Source organism: Artemia sp. Qi Xiang Cuo, chromosome 5 (assembly GCF_049724085.1).
Source record: "Artemia sp. Qi Xiang Cuo chromosome 5, ASM4972408v1, whole genome shotgun sequence".
NCBI lineage: Eukaryota > Metazoa > Arthropoda > Branchiopoda > Anostraca > Artemiidae > Artemia > Artemia sp. Qi Xiang Cuo.
The window spans coordinates 38,523,681-38,545,627 of NC_142798.1; the positions used below are offsets into that span (position 1 = coordinate 38,523,681).

General features: G+C 33.7%; 1 protein-coding gene across 2 annotated transcripts in view; it reads left to right on the forward strand.

Moving 5' to 3' along the window:
• LOC148952117 (calpain-11-like) overlaps positions 1-21,947 on the forward strand; it is a 286,884-nt gene that overhangs the window by 222,803 nt on the left and 42,134 nt on the right. For both annotated transcript variants that reach the window (XM_089088849.1, XM_089088850.1), the window contains exon 9: positions 6,455-6,660. In XM_089088849.1, the coding sequence (XP_088944975.1) occupies positions 6,455-6,660 (206 nt within the window). The remainder of the gene's footprint in view (positions 1-6,454; positions 6,661-21,947) is intronic.

The following is a 21,947-nucleotide window of genomic DNA, read 5'->3' on the forward strand; positions in this document are numbered from 1 at the left end:
TCCTTACATGCCCCAATGGTATAACATAAAACCATTGCCCGTGAGTCTGCTGAAGAGTGTCCTCCTCAATAATGTATTGTCTATATGCAAATCCACTACACGGAACAAAAATAGCTATCACCCAGTTATTATGTGGGGTATTTAGAGAACTGTTATCCGTAGGGAGGGGGGGGGGCTCATTGACCTCCCAACCTTTTTTTCTGCTAAAAATCGTACTCTACTATGTAACTTACTAACGAATTTACATTTTTTTAATTTTCAAAGAAAAGGCCTTCTATAAAACCTAATATGCCCCCAGGGCATATCTTAAAACCCTTGCCCTGAAGGTTCTGGGGGAGTGTCCTCCTCAAAACATATTTTCTATCTGGAAATCAACTACGCTAAACAAAATGGCTATCTCAGAATTTTGATTGGATGTGTTTGGGGAAATGATGGGCGTGGGGTGGGGGGGGGGGTCATTTATTAAATTGCTATAACAGGTTTCAACGACCTTAATGTCATCAACAATTTTCCATCTGTCGGGAAAATCATTGACATGACAGTTATGACTGAAAAAGAAGAGGAGCAAAATGAGTCCCTTGGAGTACTCCATTGTGAACAGGGGGTTGGGGGATGGAATAACAATTCTGCTATCTGACTACCTATGGATAAGGAAGATGCAACCAATGTCACCAGGAAGTAGTAATTATTAAAATCAGTGACAAGTTTCTGAACTAAAACATTGTGACACCCCCTTTGACGTATCCTGAAAGTAATCACAAGTAGAAGTAGTCGCAGCCACAAGTAGTCACAGTCATAGTTGCAAGTAGTGGCAGATGCAAGTAGTCATAGTCAAAGTCGCAAGTAATGACATTTGCTAGTAAATGCAATCGCAAATAGTCGCAGGTGCATTTGCACTAGTAGTAAAGTAGTGGCCCTGAAGGGTTAAAGTTAATACTTTAGCAATTCCCAAGGTATTGCAAATGCGCGTTTTTGATCACCTGGATGCTTAAAGTGCTTTTTGATTTAGTTCAACATCCCCTTCAACTTTCCTTGAAGTTTCACCTAAATACCCTTAGCCTTTTTGGAGATACCCATGATCAAGCATTCCCCCTTTTCCTAATGATTAATTAAAAAAAAAACTTTCCTAAAAATAAGTTTTTCAAAGAAAATTAATGGCAATTTTAAAGTTAAGATCAGCATATACAAATACCTTTCAACATTCAAACTCAAAACGACCAGAAATTACTATTAAAGAATAAATGAAACCCAAAACGAACAGAAATTAAAAAAACAATCATAGCGAAAACATACAACAAGTTATAATACAAATGAATAAATAAATCTTAAAGCGAGTAATGCTTAGACTGAATATGAAAATCAAGCTTAAAACGCAAAAAAATATTTTCCTATTGAAGTATAAATGAAACTTAAAACGAACAGAAAATAAATTAACAATCAGTGCAAACAAACATACAATGGATATTAATGTAAATTAATAAATAAATCTTAAAACGAGTGAAACTTAAATTGAATATGCAAATCAAGCTTGAAACGAATGAAAATCCTCAAAGACAAGAGTTTGGATAGGACCTCTTTCTCTCACTGTAAAGAAGGAGGTCACTCTCAGTCTATAGCCTATTGCATCATTGGCGCTTTACTGAAAACTATATGCGTCATGAACAATATTGGAAAGTATAAACAACGTCAAATTGAATATTTGAGGTATAATAATATTAATTCTTGAAAGATCCATCAGTTCAAGACTTTTCACTGTAATTGTATTTTTATTTTCAATGCTGTAAGAACTGGAAAAGAAAATATGTGTAACATAATCCGTTTTCAGTTAAGCACCGATGCCGCAGTAGGCTTTTGGTTTTTATTTACAGTTAGGAAAGGAGGCAGTATCCAAACACTTGTTTGTAGTGAAACTATATTCGTCTTTAACATTTTAAAAAGAGCTAATAAATCAAACTGAATATTTGATGCATAATGATATTAATTGCTGAAAGGTCATCAGTTCCAAATGTTACTATAATTTTAATGTTTATTTTCAATATTAAGTACAAAAAAAATATTTTTCATAAAATTGGTTTTTAGCAAAGCGCCAATGACGCAGTAGGTTTTAGACTTTTACAGTGAGAGAAGGAGGCGTTAACCAAACTCTTGTTTGTAGTGATTTTTGTTCGTTTCAAGCTTGATTTGCATATTCAGTTTAAGTTTCACCAGTTTTAAGATTTATTTATTAATTTAAATTAATCTCTATTTTATGTTTGTTTGCATTGATTGTTTATTTAATTTATGTTCGTTTTAAGTTTCATTTATAATTCAACAGCAAAATATTTTTTTCGTTTTAAGCTTGATATTCATGTTCAATCTAAGCACCTCTCAAATCACTTCGACTCTTAAAAAGGCTATAACTTCCAATTTAAAATCAAATGAGACCCGTATGAATTTAATACGACCACTCATTCCATAAAAACCTTATATGCCCCCTGGGCATAACTTAAAACCCTTGCCTCAGGGCTGTGGGGATTGTGCCAACCCTGAAGGCATTGTTATATGTTCTTTGGACTATTTTAAACAAAATTGTCATCACACAATTTCAATCGGATGCATTTGGTGAAAAAAGGGGTAGTTGGGGGGGCTGCTTGACCTTCATCACTATAAAAATCTTAAAAGGGACCTAGAACTTCCCATTTTAGACCAAATGAGCCCCCTCTAAAGTTTATAAGAACATCCCTTCCATAAGAACCTTAAATATCCCAGGGGCAAAACTTACAACCCTTGCCCTTAGGCTCTGGTGGTTCGTACCAACCTCAAAAGCGTTGTTATATGGTATTTAGCCTATCTTGAATAAAAGGCATGTCTCAAAATGTCTATTGGATACATCTCAGGAAAACACGACGTGGTTGTGTGTAGGGGGGGGGGGGGTAGCTGCGCTATAATCACTTTGACTCTTAAAAAGGGCACTAGAACTCCAATCTGATTCTTTAGATCATTTTTTTGGGGGGGGGGAGATCTAAAGAATGGGATTTTCTCGTAGTACAAGATTTAGACTTTGAGCTTATAATTGGATGGGATCTCTTGCATAATTTAGGTACTCAATTGGACAAGACTAATAATAAAATGTGATTCAAAAGCTCAAATTCAAATATAACACATGATTAAAATGTAGAGGCAGATATAACATATGATCAAAATGTAGAGGCAAATATAAAATATGATCAAAATGTAGAGGCAAATATAACAAATGATCAAAACGTAGAGGCAGATATAACATATGATCAAAATGTAGAGGCAAATATAACATATGATCAAAATGTAGAGGCAAATACGACACATGATCAAAATGTAGAGGCAAATATAACATATGATCAAAATGTAGAGGCAAATATAACAAATGATCAAAATGTAGAGGCAAATATAACATATGATCAAAATGTAGAGGCATATATAACATATGATCAAAACGTAGAGACAACGAAAATAAAGCTTACATGTGGATAGACGGTCTAGATGAATCAAGCACTGTCTTATGTAATACCAATTCTCTTACTTCCGATTCTTGGTTCTGGATGTCCTGCAGATCCGAAAGGTCTTTGGGAAAGATTCAAAAATCAGTCGGCTGAAGATTTTATTCTACAAGCACTGACGAAACAATGTATCTGAGGATGCTGCAACCAAAAGTGCTTATTGTATTATTGCATCCAAATAAAATGCGATATCAACAGAAGGTCCGAATTTTAGTCTCTGAGTGGAACAGCGACATTGACACTTACCAAGACAACCGAAACATGGACGTTCTAAATTCTGACGAGTCAGCTGTTATTGGAGAAAGTATGTACTGGCTTCTGCAAAAAAAAAAAAACAGATTGAAATTGTGAACCATATTTTATGGGCTGCCAATGATCCTAACTATGTTGGAAAAAACTTTCATAGATGAACCAGAACGTACCAATAAAATATTCCTGTGCAAAGGCCTTGTATCACAATCTCTGTGACCAAAATCGCAAAGTAAAACGTGTGGTATTTACTGGAATTGCATCAACTCTACTGCCTGCTGGACAAATAACATACAAAATAATGGGCCTGAAAGTTCCGCTTTCAGTCGATTCATTTTTCAGCATAAAATCTGGTTCAGACAAAGCTATAGAATTAGCTCAAGTTGATGTTTCACTTCGGATGAGGCACCGAAGTTAGCAAAGTATGGTTCATAAAAGTTGGATCAGTTTTTGTTATCCAGTGCGAATTCAAATTTGCCATTTGGAGGGAAAACTCTAGTTTCTGGTGGTGATTTTCGTCAGTGCTTACTTGTTCAACTCCAAAGCAACCGTAGTGAAACACTAAATTTTTCCATAAAAAAGTCATAACTAGAAGCATTTCAAGAATTTTTGTTAGAAAAAACATGCGTGTTGATCCTGAACCGAAAGCATCCACAAAATATATCCTGGAACTTGGAAAATAGAAAGTTTTCTGGAAAAAGATTTCAATGAAATCCAATTACTTGAGGACATGATTTCCTGTTGAAATTCAAATGAGAAAGCATTCGGAGATTGCCTTGCGAATCAAAAGTACAATGGAATGAAGGAGCGTGTTATTTTAGCACCATTCGACAAAGAAGTTGGTAAAATGAATGTGAATATTGTCGATCACCTCCGACGAGAATGCAAATCCCAGGAAGGAGAAATTAAATTAACGCTGCAATTTTTCAATTTAATTGTATTTGGTATCCCATGACTTAAAATTTAAGAATACTGCCATAATTATGCTCATGTCCAAATTAGACAGTTGAGATGGTATGTGCAATGGAAAACGGTCTGGTTGTTACTGAATTATGTACTAACATATAATCCTATTACTGAATTATGTACTATATTTTCAATATTCCCTGGGGGAAACATTCGTGGGGGAGGGAATTGTCCGTTTGAAAGGAATTGTCTGCGGGGGAAATCCTCCGGGGGGGGGGGGTAATTTCCGGGGGAATAAGCCAGACAGCTCAATTGGGATAGACGTCATATTTATATTGGGATATAAATCATTTTCTGGTAAAATTTAGGCAAAGGACTTCTCACTATCTTTGAAAGTTCCAAGGTTAAATAACAAAACTTTCAGGAATGCATTTAGAGACAAATTTTAACCTAGGTAGGTATTTTTAAGCTAAAAAAAAATTACGACATTGGCCAAAAAACGCCGAAGCCGAACTTAGTCGGCGGTATTTTTTTTCAACAACAGTGCCAGTTTCCGCTCTTACCAGTTCACTATACTCTATAACCTGTTCAAACTTGTAAAGATTTTGCGGGAATTACAAATTTGGTATTTTATGAACATATTGCTAAGTCATATTTTAATTGCACTTGGCATTGTAGGTGTTTGTCAGGTGAATTAACTTTCGCTTTTTTCTTCCATGTGGGTTAATGGTGCTTTGTAGATGTTCACAAGCGTCTGGCTAATTTTGGCACGAACTTGTAACTATGGTGCCTAATTTGGAAAGAAATGTTTCGTCATTAAATATTATTCCCCAGCAGTTATTCGATTAGCAATTACAAAGCAAAGCCACATATATGGAATTTTTTGTGCTTGTGTAGTGGGAGTTGGTAAATGTATCGAAACAACAAAACACAAATAATCATGTTGGAAAGTCTATTTGACTGGAATACCGGATTTAGCAAAGTAACTAAAACTATGTAGGTTTTGCATTTGAATTTCAATTACACCAGATTTGTTATAACCAAGTTCATGTGGTGAACATTTAGCGCGTTCTGAAAATATGTTTTAATCGAACTTTTTGTGGCGATGAGCGACCTGTACCAATAGTAACCAAAACTATAAAACGAGCAATTTCGGTTTAAAAACTCTTTACCCATTAGGTACAAAAAAAATTGCTTTTTTTAGCGATTCCAAATAGGTTAAATTTGTTGATTTTAAAGGCATTCATTAAAAGTGATTAGAATAAGTAAATTCACATAATATCAGAAAAAGGCAAAAACATCTCAAAAGGTAATATGATCTTTCGAACGTTGTATCATCATCACTTAACTAAAACTACATCAAAATAACCACAAATTTCAAAAGTAATTTACTGGACTTCTTCATCTTTTATAATTTTTCAAAAGGATGGAGCCTAGAAGCTCCATTTCCAGGAAACGGTAAGGAGGGTGGGGCATGACTTACATTGTGGCCATAAAAGGTGCATTCCAGGCGATAATAGCCCTTGTATAATTTTTTCTGTCATTGTTTGAAAATAGACGACTCTCATGGCTCCTCTTTCTCTCCCCTCCTGCAATTTCATAGTATTCTTGTTTTACCATAAATAGATCAAAGGCAGGGGAGCCATGTCTGTTTTATGCTTTATAGAAACAAATTTACAAAAACGAACTTTTAAGTGAGAAATATGCACTAGCTATCTTGAGCTAGAGATTGAACTAAAATGTTTTTTTTTTCGGAAACAAAGTGAAAGGCTAGTTTATTTCAGGCACAACAGCAATGAATCCTCAATTTCATCTACACATTCCACGAGGACATGTGAGCAAATGTCATGTTGTTGTTTCAGTAATGCAAGAATATTCCACTGTTCCTACTAAAAAGAAGAATCGCACTGTATTACACCCAATTGGCTTTGCTTTGTACGAAATCCCTCCCACGATATCAAGATTAACTCCTGTCTTCATCAACGAACACGTAAGCTTTCTTATACTTTGATTTATTTCCCTAATCTGTAAAACCCCCCTTTCTAATCCACATATTTGGTACGACACCCATATCGGTCAGTAAATGAAATGCGGTATATTTAATTTTAATGGCCGAAACTAATACTAAAAAATCCACTTAAAAGCATCATTTGCTCTTGCTGAAACAATGGATTTTGAATTTAAGATTATTCAAATGTTTAGCAAGTTGGTGACTTTAATAATCGTATCTATGATTCAGCCATCCCTTATTCAGCGAAAAAATTGGTTTCTGTCTCGTAGCCCCTCTTAGGCTCAAATTATCAATACAATTATGTGATGTTACACATTTTCACCATGTTTGGTTCCCAATAATAATTTTAGCAGCACTGCCTGTTGCCATAGTTATAACCGTTATAATTTTCGCCATTTTAGACTGTCTCGCATGAATAATTTTAGCAGTACTGCCTTTTGCCATAGTTACAATAACCACTGCGACTATATAGCCCCGCTCTGTGAGCCTAATTGAAGATCAAGCTCATATCACAAAATCATGGTTAAACACACGGTACTAAAAAAACATGTTTTGAGCGAAATGTAAGCTTTTTTGCATTTTTTTAATTTTGCGTATATTTTTTTTATTGTTTGCAGGTTTAAGTGGGTGCCAGTTGTAAAACGATTGTGTATTAACCAAAGATAGATTTTACTTTAAATTTCCTTTTTGTTGGGAGTAAAAATAAAACAGAGCTTACTTCCTTTTTTGATTATCTTCCTCTTTCATAGTACACTTTCGCTAGCGGAAAGGTAGCAATATGATGCCGTCTCATAAAAAGAAATGTATCGTATCAGTAGCCAATTGCATTAAATTTCTTCAATCCACTATCAGTCTTTAATTCTTGACCTCTCAAATTTTTTCTTAGGGACCTAAAGGGATAAAAAGTACAGGTACCTGAACCTGGGTCGTAAAAAGGGTGTCCAAAAAAGGGTGCATCTATCTTTGGGTGTCCATTAGCTACATTATGGGACCTAGCGCAGCAGTCATGAAGAAGACAAATATCTTGCTTCGGCTGATCCCTGCTTTTAGGATAATAAGCATGTTTAAACTCAATTGAAAATTGTCCTATAGTTTCAAAAAACAAATTGCAAGCATCTAGCCAGCTGACAGCCGAGTCTTGACTTCCACGTTTTCTCTTATTTTTTAACCCTTCACGGTCTTAATAAACTCCTCATGCTAGATGAACACATTTGGCCTAGACCAAACGTGTCTAGGCCAAACGTGTTTAGACTGCCATAGGTGAGAGACAGGTTGAAACAACTGATGAAACACTTCCTCTACATTGGCATCGTACTTACCTCTGATAATTGCTATAGTTCTGACATGAACCGTCGAATTGCACTTTGTAGCTCTAGCTTCCGAAGACTAGCCAACCTCTTGAAAAGTAACCGTCAATCCAACAAACTCAAAGTGCACCCATTCAACAGTTTATTTATTCCCAAAGTCATGCATGGATGCAAAAAATGGACGCTAAAAACCGAAAACGAAAGAAAACTTCTAGCTTTTAATGTGAGATGTCTCCGTCGCATTGCTAGAATCAAACACACTGATCGCGTCACAAATGTAGAAGTACACTAAAGGTAACAGTTCACTGAAATCATTCTCAGGAACCTCAAAAAACAACAACTGCGCTGGTTCGACCACGTCAAGCGAATGCAGCCCAGCAGCCTCCCAAAAATCGGTCTTGAAATTTTTCTTTGTGGCCTTCACCCACGAGGTAGACCACGACAACGACGGACCGAGAACTTCGACAACCTCAAGGTAGCGCAGTTATCGTGTACCGCATCAGATAGAACAATGTACAGATCCTTTTGTATAAGCAAGCCGGAGGAAGGTCCCCGAAACGTCCAACAAGGATGACCGGGATCTAAGTAAGTAAGTTTACGTTCTCTCTCTACAAAGAAACTTGATGATCATCTGTTGTACAATCACAGGGTTTACTTTCTTTCTGGACGTTATGTGCCGAGTGTTTCCACTTTTCTTTTCAAACAATTTGTAAGAAAAAAACGTATCTTTCATATTTGATCTGCTGTTCAACTGAGATGCATTCACCTTTGAAGAGATTTAATTGTTAATTACGCGGAAGACGATCTTTCTGACCTGTGCATAGTTTCTCACTCCTTATCATAATTAAATAACTGTAAAGTAATTTAGCTTCTGTGACTGAAATTTATTAAGCAGCAAATCTTCTTTTCATGTCAAAAACTTAAGTAAATTCTCATCTATTTTTCAACTATAGCTTAGCATTTATTTCTTTTATCCTTTATCAACCTTTTATTCCAAGCAGAAAAAATTATATCTTGAAAGTAACATACATATCTGAACAAGAGCGTAAAGAATTATCAGGTACAAGATTTTCGCTAAACTTCAAACATTCTTTGATAGACGTGTCTCTACTTTTCTATTGTACTAGCACTCTAGAAGGGCTTAATTTTCTGGTTTAAGTTTTGGAGAAAGATCCAACTCGGTTTTCTTAGGAAAATTAGGGAGAAAACCGGGGATATTATTTCCGCTCAGCATATTAGCTTAGTTCTGACTATTTTAATGTCTTATAAAGCATTAATAAAACCATAAGGACCTGTCTACTATCAGAAAATTTTTATTTGGTTCAAATAGACTTAGGCCTTTAATTTAAATCAAAATTTTGTAAGTTAAAATCAAGCTCCTTGTGAATATGTCTAGCTCTGCTGGTTAACAATGCACTATTAGTAACACTTGTAGTCAGGGCTTCCACTATCCCCGAATTTTCGGGGATTTCCCCGAAAATCTATGTGTCTCCCCGAAAAATTTATTTTTCCCCGAATCCCCGAAATTTCCCCGAAAATCACTCAACCTGGTTTGACCCCTAGTAACTATCCCTATCAAACATTACTTTACATACCATAATTTTTCACTACTCTCTTGTTTGTCAATCTTCGTCTCCTGTGTTACTTTGCATAAGAACCAGACCGACAAAATTTAATTATAGACGGTTCTTTATATGTTCACAAAAGTATCACTTTCTTTAGATTTAATAATTTCGAATGCAGTATTCCAAATTCTATAAGATTCTTACATTTACATCATTCGTGGTCAAGTATCTTGACAAAATTAGCCAAGAATTATACTTGAAGTTGTTTAAAGGAACGCTCAGTTAGATTCTGGATTTTGAAATTGAACTTCTAAAGAAAGAGAATTGTTTTGAATTTGAATCATAAGTTTATTTGGTTTTCCTTTGCTATTTTCGATTTTGGACATACTGTATTAATGCTTAATGCTTAATAATTGAACGCATAATATATTGAAGAAATTGATCTTTTTGCCAGGAATTCTTAACAATTAAATTTTTTTCATTCGGTGTGTAAAACTTAAGTTCTTTTCTTTTTATCTGAGAATTGTATTTGTCATACCACCCTTTATCCTCAAACGTATTCACCCAGCACTCTCTCACAATTATTATTCTGGTCCCTTCCCCCGTGTAATATTTTCAGTGGGCGTAATATTTTAAACTGCAGTTTTAGGAGCTTTTTACGGTCTTGCAAACCTGTTAGTTAGGCAAAGGAAATTTTACGGAAAATATATTCTGCTAAAATTCGGGATAGCCAAGTAAATTTGTTTAAATATTTAAGGCCTACCTTTACAACTTCTAATGCTTTAACAATTAATAACCCTGTATAAAGGCTAATTCTGAGATAATTTTTTTTTTTTTAAGAAAATGTGGAATAATTTATTTCTTCTTAAGAACTATACTTACATACGATCTTCTTACCATAAGAAATGCACAACTACCTTCCTCTCCTAATGAGGCAAAATTTAGCTACAGACTATGTAAAAGATCGAGGAATAGAGGATTCAAACGGAAGTAACCCCAAAAATATTATCCATAAGAAAATTTACAATACAGCTTAAAGTAAAAATTTGGGTATTAGGCTCATGTTGTTTTCTTGTCAAGTTTTAAATATTTTCGGACATATTTATCACGAACAGTTGGTTAATATTGCCAAATAATGTTAGTGCGAAGTAAAAGAATTAGTAAATTTTATATGATTTGTAGCTTACAGCTATCATGTCCAGGCATTAGATGGGCTGATATAAAAATGAGACGGCAATAAGCATTAAATTTGGAATATGGATGGTCACAGGGTGGTGGAAGGGTTGGGGGTTAATCGGTGACTATATAGTAATTATGAGGTAACCAAAAGAAAGAGAAGCATAGTAGAAACAAATAATGAAAAAAATGGATGTTCCGAAGGGGTATTTTCCGCACGGGGGTGGGTATTTTCCGTGGGTATTTTTCGCGGGGGATATTTTCCGCGGGGGTATTTTCCGTGGAGAGTATTTTCAGCAGGGGAGCATTTTCTGCAGGGTATATTTTTGTGAGGGGGGGGAGTATTTTCCATTTTTCCGTGGGAGGATTTTTTTCGGGGGGGGGGGGGTAAACACCTAAGTCCTTAAAAGCAGCATGAAAAACCAACAATGTCTCAATTGTCGTCAAAATTTCCTTTTTAATTTAAGTTTAAATTTACTTGTTTAGTTTAGTTCTTGTTTGTTTTAAGCTTTAATATTACCCCGTACTTATAAGTTGAATTTGTCTATTTAATTTACTTATCTAGAAACCGCAAACTATATTTGTTTTGTTTTTAAATATTATTAATGAATTTCTGAGATTAATAACTTAATAAAAAATTGCTACTGGTATTTACAGTTCACATGTATTCACTATTTTTTTTCGTTTTTCTTGAAAATAATTTTGAAGTTTTTGCCGCAATATCAGCAATAAGTGTTTTCAGCTATGGGTTCCAATCCCGGGCTCTGGCTCTAAAACCTATTTTGTAAAAGGCTTGATTTACTACGCAGATACAAGCCCTACTTGAGCCTGAAAACGAAGCTAAAACCAATTTTGGCTTCCAAATTTTTGGAGCGAAATTCCATTTTATGATTTCCCCGAAAAATCCCCGAATCTTGAAGACTTGTCCCCGAAAACTCCCCGAATTTTTTAGACTTGTCCCCGAATTTTAATTTTCGAGACTGGGAGCCCTGCTTGTAGTTTCAAGTTCCTATTAAATCCTTGGTGAATCGCCAAAGTTTCCTCTCTTGCAAATTCCACTCTCTTTGATAGGTGCATTCACAGGAATTTTTTCTTCGTTTTTTGGCTGGACAGATTTATATATATATATATATATATATATATATATATATATATATATATATATATATATATATATATATATATATATATATATATATATATATATATATATATATATATATATATATATATATATATATATATATATATATATATATATATATATATATATATATATATATATATATATATATATATATATATATATATATATATATATATAATCAAAAATAATCGGGAGAACTGTTCAGTCGTGCGAATTTTTCTTGGCATAATCTCTCAATTATAATGATAAAAAAAGAATTACAAGAAGAGTTGTTCAGCTTTTTTAAAACTCCGAACAAAGTAAAATCCTATAAATATACTTTATATTCCCATCTCTTGACAAAAAAAAACTATATATTATCTGATGCCACTTCATGGGATGTCAAGTGACGAATAATTGATTCTACAATGTACATCAAGATTGTGCTAGTGAATTTTGTAAAGGTCTTACAACTAGCGATTACATATTCAGAAGCCTTAAACTGTACATACAATTGATTATGGTCGGTGATTGCTTGCTATTATTTCTTTTTTTTTAAACCACAGGTGCCCCGGAAACACCTCCTCATATTTCTATTGTCTGTGGGAAGGTTAAACTGCTGTTATTCTGTCCCACATGTAGTTAAAACTAACGACGCTTTTGCAACAAAATCAAGTGAATCCTTGAATTTTAGAATTTCCGGCAGAATAGATTGACAGAAATATTATTTAAAGCAGTGCCATAAGAAACTGCCTTGTTATTTTCAACTTGGCTGATTGTCTTTACTACTCTGAAATTTTATGAAGGAACATTATTGAGACGCTTGATAGTTTGTTAGCTATCAGGGGCGTCGTTTGGGGGGAGGAGGGCAGTTACCCCCCTCCAATAATTTGGAGAAAAATTATTATATGGCCCATGCCCTTTGACTATCTGGATATGGACCCCTCTTGTCCCCTTCCAATAAAAATGCTGGAGATTCGCACCTCTTAGTTATAGCACTAACGAACATAGTCCAAGGACTACAAACTTGACAATACTTGGTAACATGTTAAACAACAGCAGGGAGATTATCCTGTTTTGGATCTGTCAATATCTATTTAAGTTGACTCTTTTTCATTTTGTAATTTAAGCTGCATCACTTTAATGACTGACTTTATATTACTGACTGACAGAATATGCTGGCTTTTTGGACCAACCGACTTAGTATAGCTTTTTGGGGTTTCACTGGCTGGCTGACATTTTTACCGACTGATATGCGGCCAAGACAGAAATATCGATAATATTATGGGGAAATAGGTATAAAGCCACTGTTTATTGAAAATCTATTTGCCCCCTTATTATCATTAATTTAAAAAAGCAAAATATTTTTAGGGAAGTTAAAGTGAAGCTGAAACTTAAAACAAACAAAAGTTATTGCTTCACAGTCTATCTAACATATATCAATAAAACTTGAACAAATAAAACAACTAATAATATTTTCCTGTATTTGTAGGATTATACAAAACCAGTGCTTTACTGTAAACACAAAAACCAATTATAAAAAACAAGAATGTTGATTTATTAGTTAAAATGAGTACGTAGTACAACAGTTTGTAGTACAACAACAAACTGATCTATTAAGCTTTTCATAGCCTTACACCAGGTGTGATATCAGTAACTTTCAGTATACAATTAAAATTTTCTTAAAAACTTAAGCATAAAAATAAATATTATTTTAATAACCGTAACACATTGAACAGCATACAGAAATATTGGATTGATTTATCAGGTAATATTTTGGTTCTCACCAGCTATAATACCAATTCTGATTAATAAACAATCTTAAATTGTAAGAAATGCGCTTTAGTATTACTCAAATGAAGATCAAATAAGGCATAATTTTAACTCTGGAAATCCCGTAATTTCTCTCTGTATAACAGAGAATTTCAAGCTATGATAAAATTTTAAAACTAGTCTATAGTCACATGTGAAATCATCAAGATGATTTTACACTGAACTTGTCTAGATACTAATCATAGCACGTCCTTTTCAGAACCATAAAGAGAGCCAATCATTGGACTGAGCCATTGTCCCGAAATGTTACCGAATTAAACGAAAAGAAAAATTAAGTAACAATCCTAAAATGCTTTATTTTTATACCATAAAAAATGTCCTATATCGGTTTGTTTTTACTGTACTAAAATTCCTATATTGTAATCCTTTCATATACGGAATAATTTCTGTTCGTTTTAAGTTTTAATGTCGTTCCTTCCTTTCAGTTGAAAAAACTTTGGTACTTCCTTGTTATATGTAACACACGCGAGAAATTGTATCGTAAACATGAGACAATAACCGGTTTTCATGGCCCTTATACCAGATAATTAGCTTCGGCTCGGTGGGAAAATACATTGTAGCTATATTTTAATTAAACATTTAGTTGGTATTTTGGTTAGGTTAAAATAGGTTTTTTAAATTACGCATTTAATATATGCTATGATTTACCCCCCCCCTCCTAATGTGGAAATATACAGCCCAAAATTGTTTCTAAACCATTGTATTTTTGTCTTATTTAGACATATTTCATTATACCTAAGTAAGGGGTTCGAGGCCTTTCTTGTCCCAAAAATAGTGAATGTGAAAATTTCACAATTCCAAAAAAAAAATTAATAAAAATAGTGAATTAGCCGAAAAGTAATCATATATAAGGAACAAAACCATAATAGGAAAAAAAAATACCCACTTAAGGATTTTATCCCTTGTCATTCTGATTCAACGTATAACGCCCTAGTAAGTGAACTACGGTGGCTGATGATCGAATTACAATCTATTGGTTTTTATAGAATCATAATTGTATAACGCTACCTATGCATTATACCACCGACACTCAAGTTCTTCATCCATTGACTGTGAAACCGGTTTCTTTCGTTAGTTTCTTTCAGCTTAGCGTGTGACAAGAAAACAACAAGTGACAGAATTGATGGGAAACATATAAGTTGTGCTATATATTTGCACAATAGAGGGGGGGGAGGTAAAGTATTTGGATAGTGGGAAGTTAGAAAATAGTTCTTGCTTCATAATATGCAGAATGATTATACCTAACACATTTGGCATGCAGACCCGCTATACTTTACCCCGGTCCCTCCCCCCCGCAATGTAAAATATATATCCTAAATTTGTTTCTAAAGTATTATATTTTCATCATACTTAGGTATATTTATATACCTAATATAGGGACTTATAGGGACGGGTTATGTCGTCACCAAAGGTATGGTTATTTGACCTTATCAAGAAACACATTTGTAATTGGGTATTACAAATCATTGAATTAATTCAAGTTTCTATTATAAATAGTGAGAGCATTAAACTATATTTAGTGAAGCTGAAATTTTATTATTAGGAGGAGGGGAGGAGGTACGTCAAGGAATAGTCATTTAAAATTTCAAGATTCAATTATTTGTTACTCTATGAATTTTGTCCTCTTAAGAAAATTTGATATCTTAAAAATCATTTTGCGAGCCTCAACGTCGGCTGACCGTGTGAAAGATTTCATAGTGAATTCTCCCAACGGACTAATGAGACTTACTAAGGGGGGTGGGAGGGGAACTATACCGGAGGGGCTCTTGTAAATCTCCAGTTAAGGGTTTTGGACTATATTTTTATGATGACTAAAGTTTAATACTTCCATGCTTTAATGATTAAGAAGTGGCACCAAAAGTGCCGTTTTTAGTGCTATATGGCACTTACAGATGGTAGAACTGATAAAAATTACGTAGATATGAGCAATAGCTTGCAAATGAGCTATTGAAAATCTCTCTAAGAAGTTTCGGTAGCCCACTAGTCCTAGCTTTTCCACTTGAGACATTACACCACAAGTGCCATCTTTAGAGCCATTTGGCACTTGCAAAAATGGAAGTAATGGGAAAATTTAGACATGAGAAATAGCTTTTATATGAGCTACTAAACATCTGTTTACAATGTTTTGGTTTCCCGCTAGCCCCACCCCTTGAGAAATGGCAATAAAAAGTGTCATTTTCTGTGTCATATAGTACTTGCAGATGATGGAATTTATAAAAAGCCCGTAAATATAAAAATAGCTTTTAAATGAGCCATTAAACATCTCTCTAGGATTTTCTGGTACACCGCTAGCCCTGGAGAAAAAAAAAACTGCTACCCATGCAAAAAAGGGATTTTCCTTGTTGTTCAGTGTGGGGGACTGTGATTTCCCAGTAAAAGGTTTTTGACTATGCTGATTCCAATGGTATACTTTTTATTTTGATCTGACGTCATTTTTGAGGGGTTTCAGGCTTTTTTCGAAATCAACATAAACTTCTTTTCGCAATAAGCTTTTACTTTTAAGACCAACTGAAGTAACAGTATTAGATGGCAATTTTTGCACTAGGCAGTTTTTTTTCTGAAAGTATTTTTAACATTTGGTTACTACGGGCTGTTGTTCGCTCTTTACTAGGTTGCAGCCATCGCTGCAACCATGATTTTCAAAATGTCTTATGATAGGCAGCGCAATCGCGCTGCCTAAGTAAAGAACGATGTTGGAACAATGTATTATTCATACCATAAAACTGTTTCAGCTTGTGTGAAAAGGACTATAAACCTAGTAAACAGATGAAAATGCGCAATTTAAGACATATTTTAAGAAACGGGCACTTTCCAAAGAAAAGGGGGGGGGGTGAAAGAATTTGTTACAGAAATATTCAGCAGCTTAGTGGCAGTGAGAGCATGCGACAAAGGAGCATTAAAAAGTGGCATTCCATCACAATAAGGGCTTTAATTTGTGTGGTAGGATGACGGAAGACGATATAAAAAAAAAATTACTCTACTGCTTCATAGTCAAAGTTTGTTGGCGCTTGTCGTTTCGAAGGATATCTTCCAAAGCGCTAGTGTCATCCATCGCAAAGGTATGACAACATATTAGTTTCTATTTGAATTCTGATTTACCCGCCCCTTCCCTTCCCGAATACCTAGGATAGATATGCCCTAGCAATTGTAAGTTTTTAGAGATTTTGTTTACCTATGTGATAAATTTAGTAAAATATTAATAATGGAAAAAATTTACTTGCTTTGTATTTGAAAGTACAACAATGTATTTATTGTTGGAGTCTGATAATAGATGTAACAATTATAACAATATATTCAAGACAATATATTATTTTGTTCTATTTAGGCAGACTAATTAAACCTTAATTTATCTACGTTTTAGTTATATTTACGTTTTACATTTAAAATTATTTTGTATTATTTCAATTTTTCTCATTGTTAAGAATTAAAATGAAAGTATTTTATCTCATTAACTATCTATGATAAGATCATTTAATGAGAAAAAGATAGATCAAAGCGGTTCAGTTATGCTCAAATTTTGTGATTACAACTCAAATTTTTTGGCTAAATTCCTCAATCATTAAGGTATTAAATGACTTTATTTAGACAAAGACATGGGCGCCCATATGGAGGGTGGGGGGGCAGGGGGGTTCCCCCCTGGCTGAATGATGTTGCTTGATTTTTGTAAATTTGTTTCGAGATTCCAATTGTATAGCATTAAAAGTGTCAATTAGATGCGGTGTGCCCCTCCCCCCGGGAATTCAGCTTATGGGCGCCCATGGACAAAGAGGATGTATGACAAGATTCAATCTTCATTTTCAGAGTATTGACTTGAAAACCCTGCATTGTGAAGGCTACCCGAAAAGTGATTTAGTTCATTGTTGGAAATTATTTCTGGAAACTGACTGGATAGAATTACTTGCTAAAAAACAATGTCCTCAATACAGTAGTGTCACAGTTTAGGCTTGATCATCATAAGAATGCTTACTAAATAAGCATGGAATAAACATGGCTGTCGGGACTAGACAGTGGTGTAGTTAGGGGGACAGTGGGGCATTCTTCTCTTTGGGTGCTGCATCTATTGCAATGTTATTTACACTACTACATTGTTTTTATCTTCAGGGAATTTGGTTATTTAACAGGCTGACAGCATCTAGAGGCTAGAGGGACAAAGTTGAAACTTTCAGGGACTGATGGAGAGGCCAAGTGGATCGTGAAAATTGACTTGGGAAGAGGGGGCAGAGATAGATTAAAGACACAATGTTTATCCAGGTTATGAAATTGCCTTATCCTCAATGTTTTAGGAACGAATTAGGGGATTGAGTTAAAACTTTCAGGTATTGCTGGGAGAAGGGGGGTGTCAAGGAGGACACAAATTTGATGTTAGGGAGAAGGGAGGGGCTAAAAGTGGCATTTCTTTCTGATCCACATAAACGTGTTTGGGCTATAAGCCCCTGTGGGACTTAAAATCTGTTCATGATCCCTTAGAAAAAATGAAAGAAAATTACTTATTGAACATGCTGATTGCATTTTGAAAATCCCAAACTTAAATATTCTTGGAATTTTATTTTCCTTTCCTTTGATCTTCATTAGTCTCGTCATTTCCTTCTTTTTGTTGTCGATGTTGTGATAAATCAAACCACTCTGTTCAAAATACATATTGTGTTAGGTAAAGCGCAAATGGCGCCCTAGCCTTTAAAAGGTTGAGTGGTCGGGGGGCTATTATAATTCGTGGTAATTTATATTGGTTTTCAGCTTGAACCGATTGTTCACTTTAATTTCTGTCCTTTTTAGGTTTCATCTAGTCATCCAGAGTAACATCAATTATTTTTATTTGTTATTCCTTTTGAATTCTGTTCGTCATAGATTTATTTATTCATAACAATTCTTGTTCGTTTTAAATTATGATAAAACTTTATTTTTAGTCATCTTGGGTTTTTAAATGGCTCTTTATTTTACATGAAAATGTGTTTTTTCATTTATTTTTTTATTATTCAAATTGGGATTACTAAAGAGTTGCTCTAACTACAAAATTTTAAGTTAAGTTTCCGTAAGTCGGGAAGGGTCTATGATCTATCATTTCTTACATAGATTTCGTTGGATGAGAATAATGAAGAAGTGTTTTTTTTTTTTATTACTTCAATAACGAAACAGTTAAAAGAAATGTTAATTTCTGCTCAATTGAATCAAGAATCGGCCAGAATTAGCCAATCTTCGTAAAATATTTTCTAGATCTACCAAGAAGGGGGGGGGGGGTTAAAATCGTACCTGAGTCTTGAAATATAAATAAATATTTGTATCTAGAACCAGGTTTAAATTTCAGGAAATTATTCAAAAGCACGGATTATTCCCTATAGAATGAATTGTTACTGTTCGAAAACATGTAATGTAGGAGAAAAAGTTTAATCTAAAGTTGATAAATTGTTTAAAGTTTATGAGCCCCATTAGAAATTGTGTTGAGAAAAGTCTGGCAGGGCAGACTAGTTTTGTGTTTAAGCTACTTAGGTAGCCAACTTCTTTATATATTTTTAGCAATGGCACTTCAGGCCTTAAACATTTCGTTTAAATACTTCTACCCTATGGTCTATTTGGTATTTATTTTCGAAAGTTTCTTTTTCTATGTGTCTTACTCCGCTATACACATAATTGTGGGTTATAAATAAAATAAATATAAGGAATCTCCAAAATTCCGAGTTGGAAATCAGGATAGCGATGAGAGATTATTACTCGCAAAGAAGGTGATTACCAGGTGTTTGTTTTAAAAAATTATAATTATTATGCAATCTATAACCACAAAAGTACCATGTTAGAAAACCATTACCTTCCCTTAATCTAATTTTAATTAAAAATTGGTTGTTGAGTAAAGACTAATACCAGCAATCAATCAATATTTTAGCTTACAACGCAGAAGTTTTCTCCCTTAAGTTTGGTCAGTCTGATCTATCCAGGTTATTAATATTTTAAAAAGAAGTTTTTTCCTAAAAAAAAAATAAATTAAAGACATTAAACCTTGATAGATGTGTATATATATACATATATATATATATATATATATATATATATATATATATATATATATATATATATATATATATATATATATATATATATATATATATATATATATATATATATATATATATATATATATATATATATATATATATATATATATATATATATATATAATATATTTTCATATCTTATAGATCAGGAACTGATTAGGAGCAAATAAATCCTTAAATAGCCTGCAGAAAATAAAAGACTAGCTTATAAAGCACTAAATAATCTTTCACCGGCCATAATATTGATAACTTTTAATGTAGAATTTAAGTTTTTGAAAAGCCTTAAGCAAGCTTTGTTGTCAGTAAAGAGTTGAACAAGTTAAGTCGATAAACAAAAATATTATTTAATCTCATGATTTTGTCTATGACTTCAAATTTTTATTAAGGTATGGAATACATTGGCAGTCATTTCATAGCATTACTCCCAGATAAAAATTACTCTCTTAATGAGGGGAAGACGAAGCGGGTCTAGATTTAATACCCTTAAAATTGCCGATGCTTTGTGAAAAAAAAGAAGCAAAGAAAAAGCTGACAAATCATTCAAAAATTGTTTTTTAATGCAACTTTAATGCGTTTAATGTAAAGTTCTGGAGTAAAAAAAGTTATCATTTCCCCTATTATTATTATGTTAGGTATGATTCTATAAGTTTTTGTCTTTGTGTTTAATATAAATATTTAAATATTACTCTATAAGCCAGTATCAACATTTAGCCTTGTGTGACACCACACATGTTTGTATGGTTTTTTTTAGCAAAACTGAGACGTAATTAAAATTGGTCTAACAGAATTTTTATCGTCCGTCATCAAGCATTATTTTGGTCTAGAATTTTGTTCACTCTTCCAATATTCAAATCACTCTTCCAATTTTTTTAACTACTTTTATTTTTATTTTTTCTGTAAGGAATGTGAATAAACACGAAAATTTTCTTATAGATGCCAGAATTGGTATCGAAGTGTAAATTTTATTCCTGGTATTTTGTGGTTCGTGATGAACAAAATTGCAAGGTAAATTAGTTATATTTTTACAAGAATTGACTTGGAGCGTGAAGTATTTATCTTTGCGTTAAGTCCAAACCTTAGTAATTCTATCATACTAAGCCGTAAAGCCATTCACATTAGCATAATTTAAGTTCATAAGTTTTATGTACCTAAAATTTTATGTTCATAAGTTTATGGTTTGTTAAGGAAAAATTCAACATAGCTAGAGTAAAATAGAATTTCTGGACTATAAATTTTGAAAAAAAATGATAAATTCTGAAAAATGGGATTGATACAAAGCTCCATCCCTGTGCCAAGTTTCTAATTTTTGAATAATTTGCTTATGATGATTGTGATTAGAGAATGATTATGATAGTTTTATGGATTTTGAAGTCAGCCTAGTGTTAAAGGGTGTGTTTGGGCGCGAAATATTTACACAAAACGTTAAAAAAAAAACTTAACGACTTAGCATTGCAAATTACGTTCGTATTTTGGAAGCCACTGAACTGTTTTACAAACCCATAGAAATTAAGGGGCCTGGCGTACTCCTGCCGTAGAAAAATCCTCCCGCAGATAATTCCCACTGAGAAATTTCTAACCCCTTTCCCTCAGGGAAATCCCCCCCCCGTGTAAAAATTCCCCTCATGGACAATATGCTTTCCTGTGTGATATTCGGCCAGAAAATGCTGCCCGCAGGAAACCCATGGAAAATTCCCCAAGAAAATTCTACCTGCGGAAAAACCCCTGGAAAATTCCTCTCCGTCAGTAGTATCCTCTATGTCGATTTGACGCGTGCAACGACGCGTACATCGTAAAAACCTACCAAACACGTTATTCCGGTCAAAATGGTATACTTACCAGAACTTACACGTCGAAAAAATTTATTCTAAATTCTAAACCTGTCTTAATAACCAGTTTTTAAAGTAGGAAAACTAGTTTTTGACTAACAAGTATTTTGGAAAACTCAATAAAAGTCTTAACTAGGCACATAAATATTCGGATAAAACCAGATGTTGATAATAAGAATATTTTTATATGGATTGAATGAAACAGGTAAACGGTTAAAAAAGCTTAGCAACTAAAGGTTAGTCCGAAGGAATGGTAACTCCCACGCCACATGTATTGAAGACTTTAACTGAAATCTACTGCAACCTAGCTCTTGGAAGTTCATTATGTTATCTTGGAAGGTATTAGTTCATTATTTTTAAACAAGTTCAATCAAATAAATGAGAATACT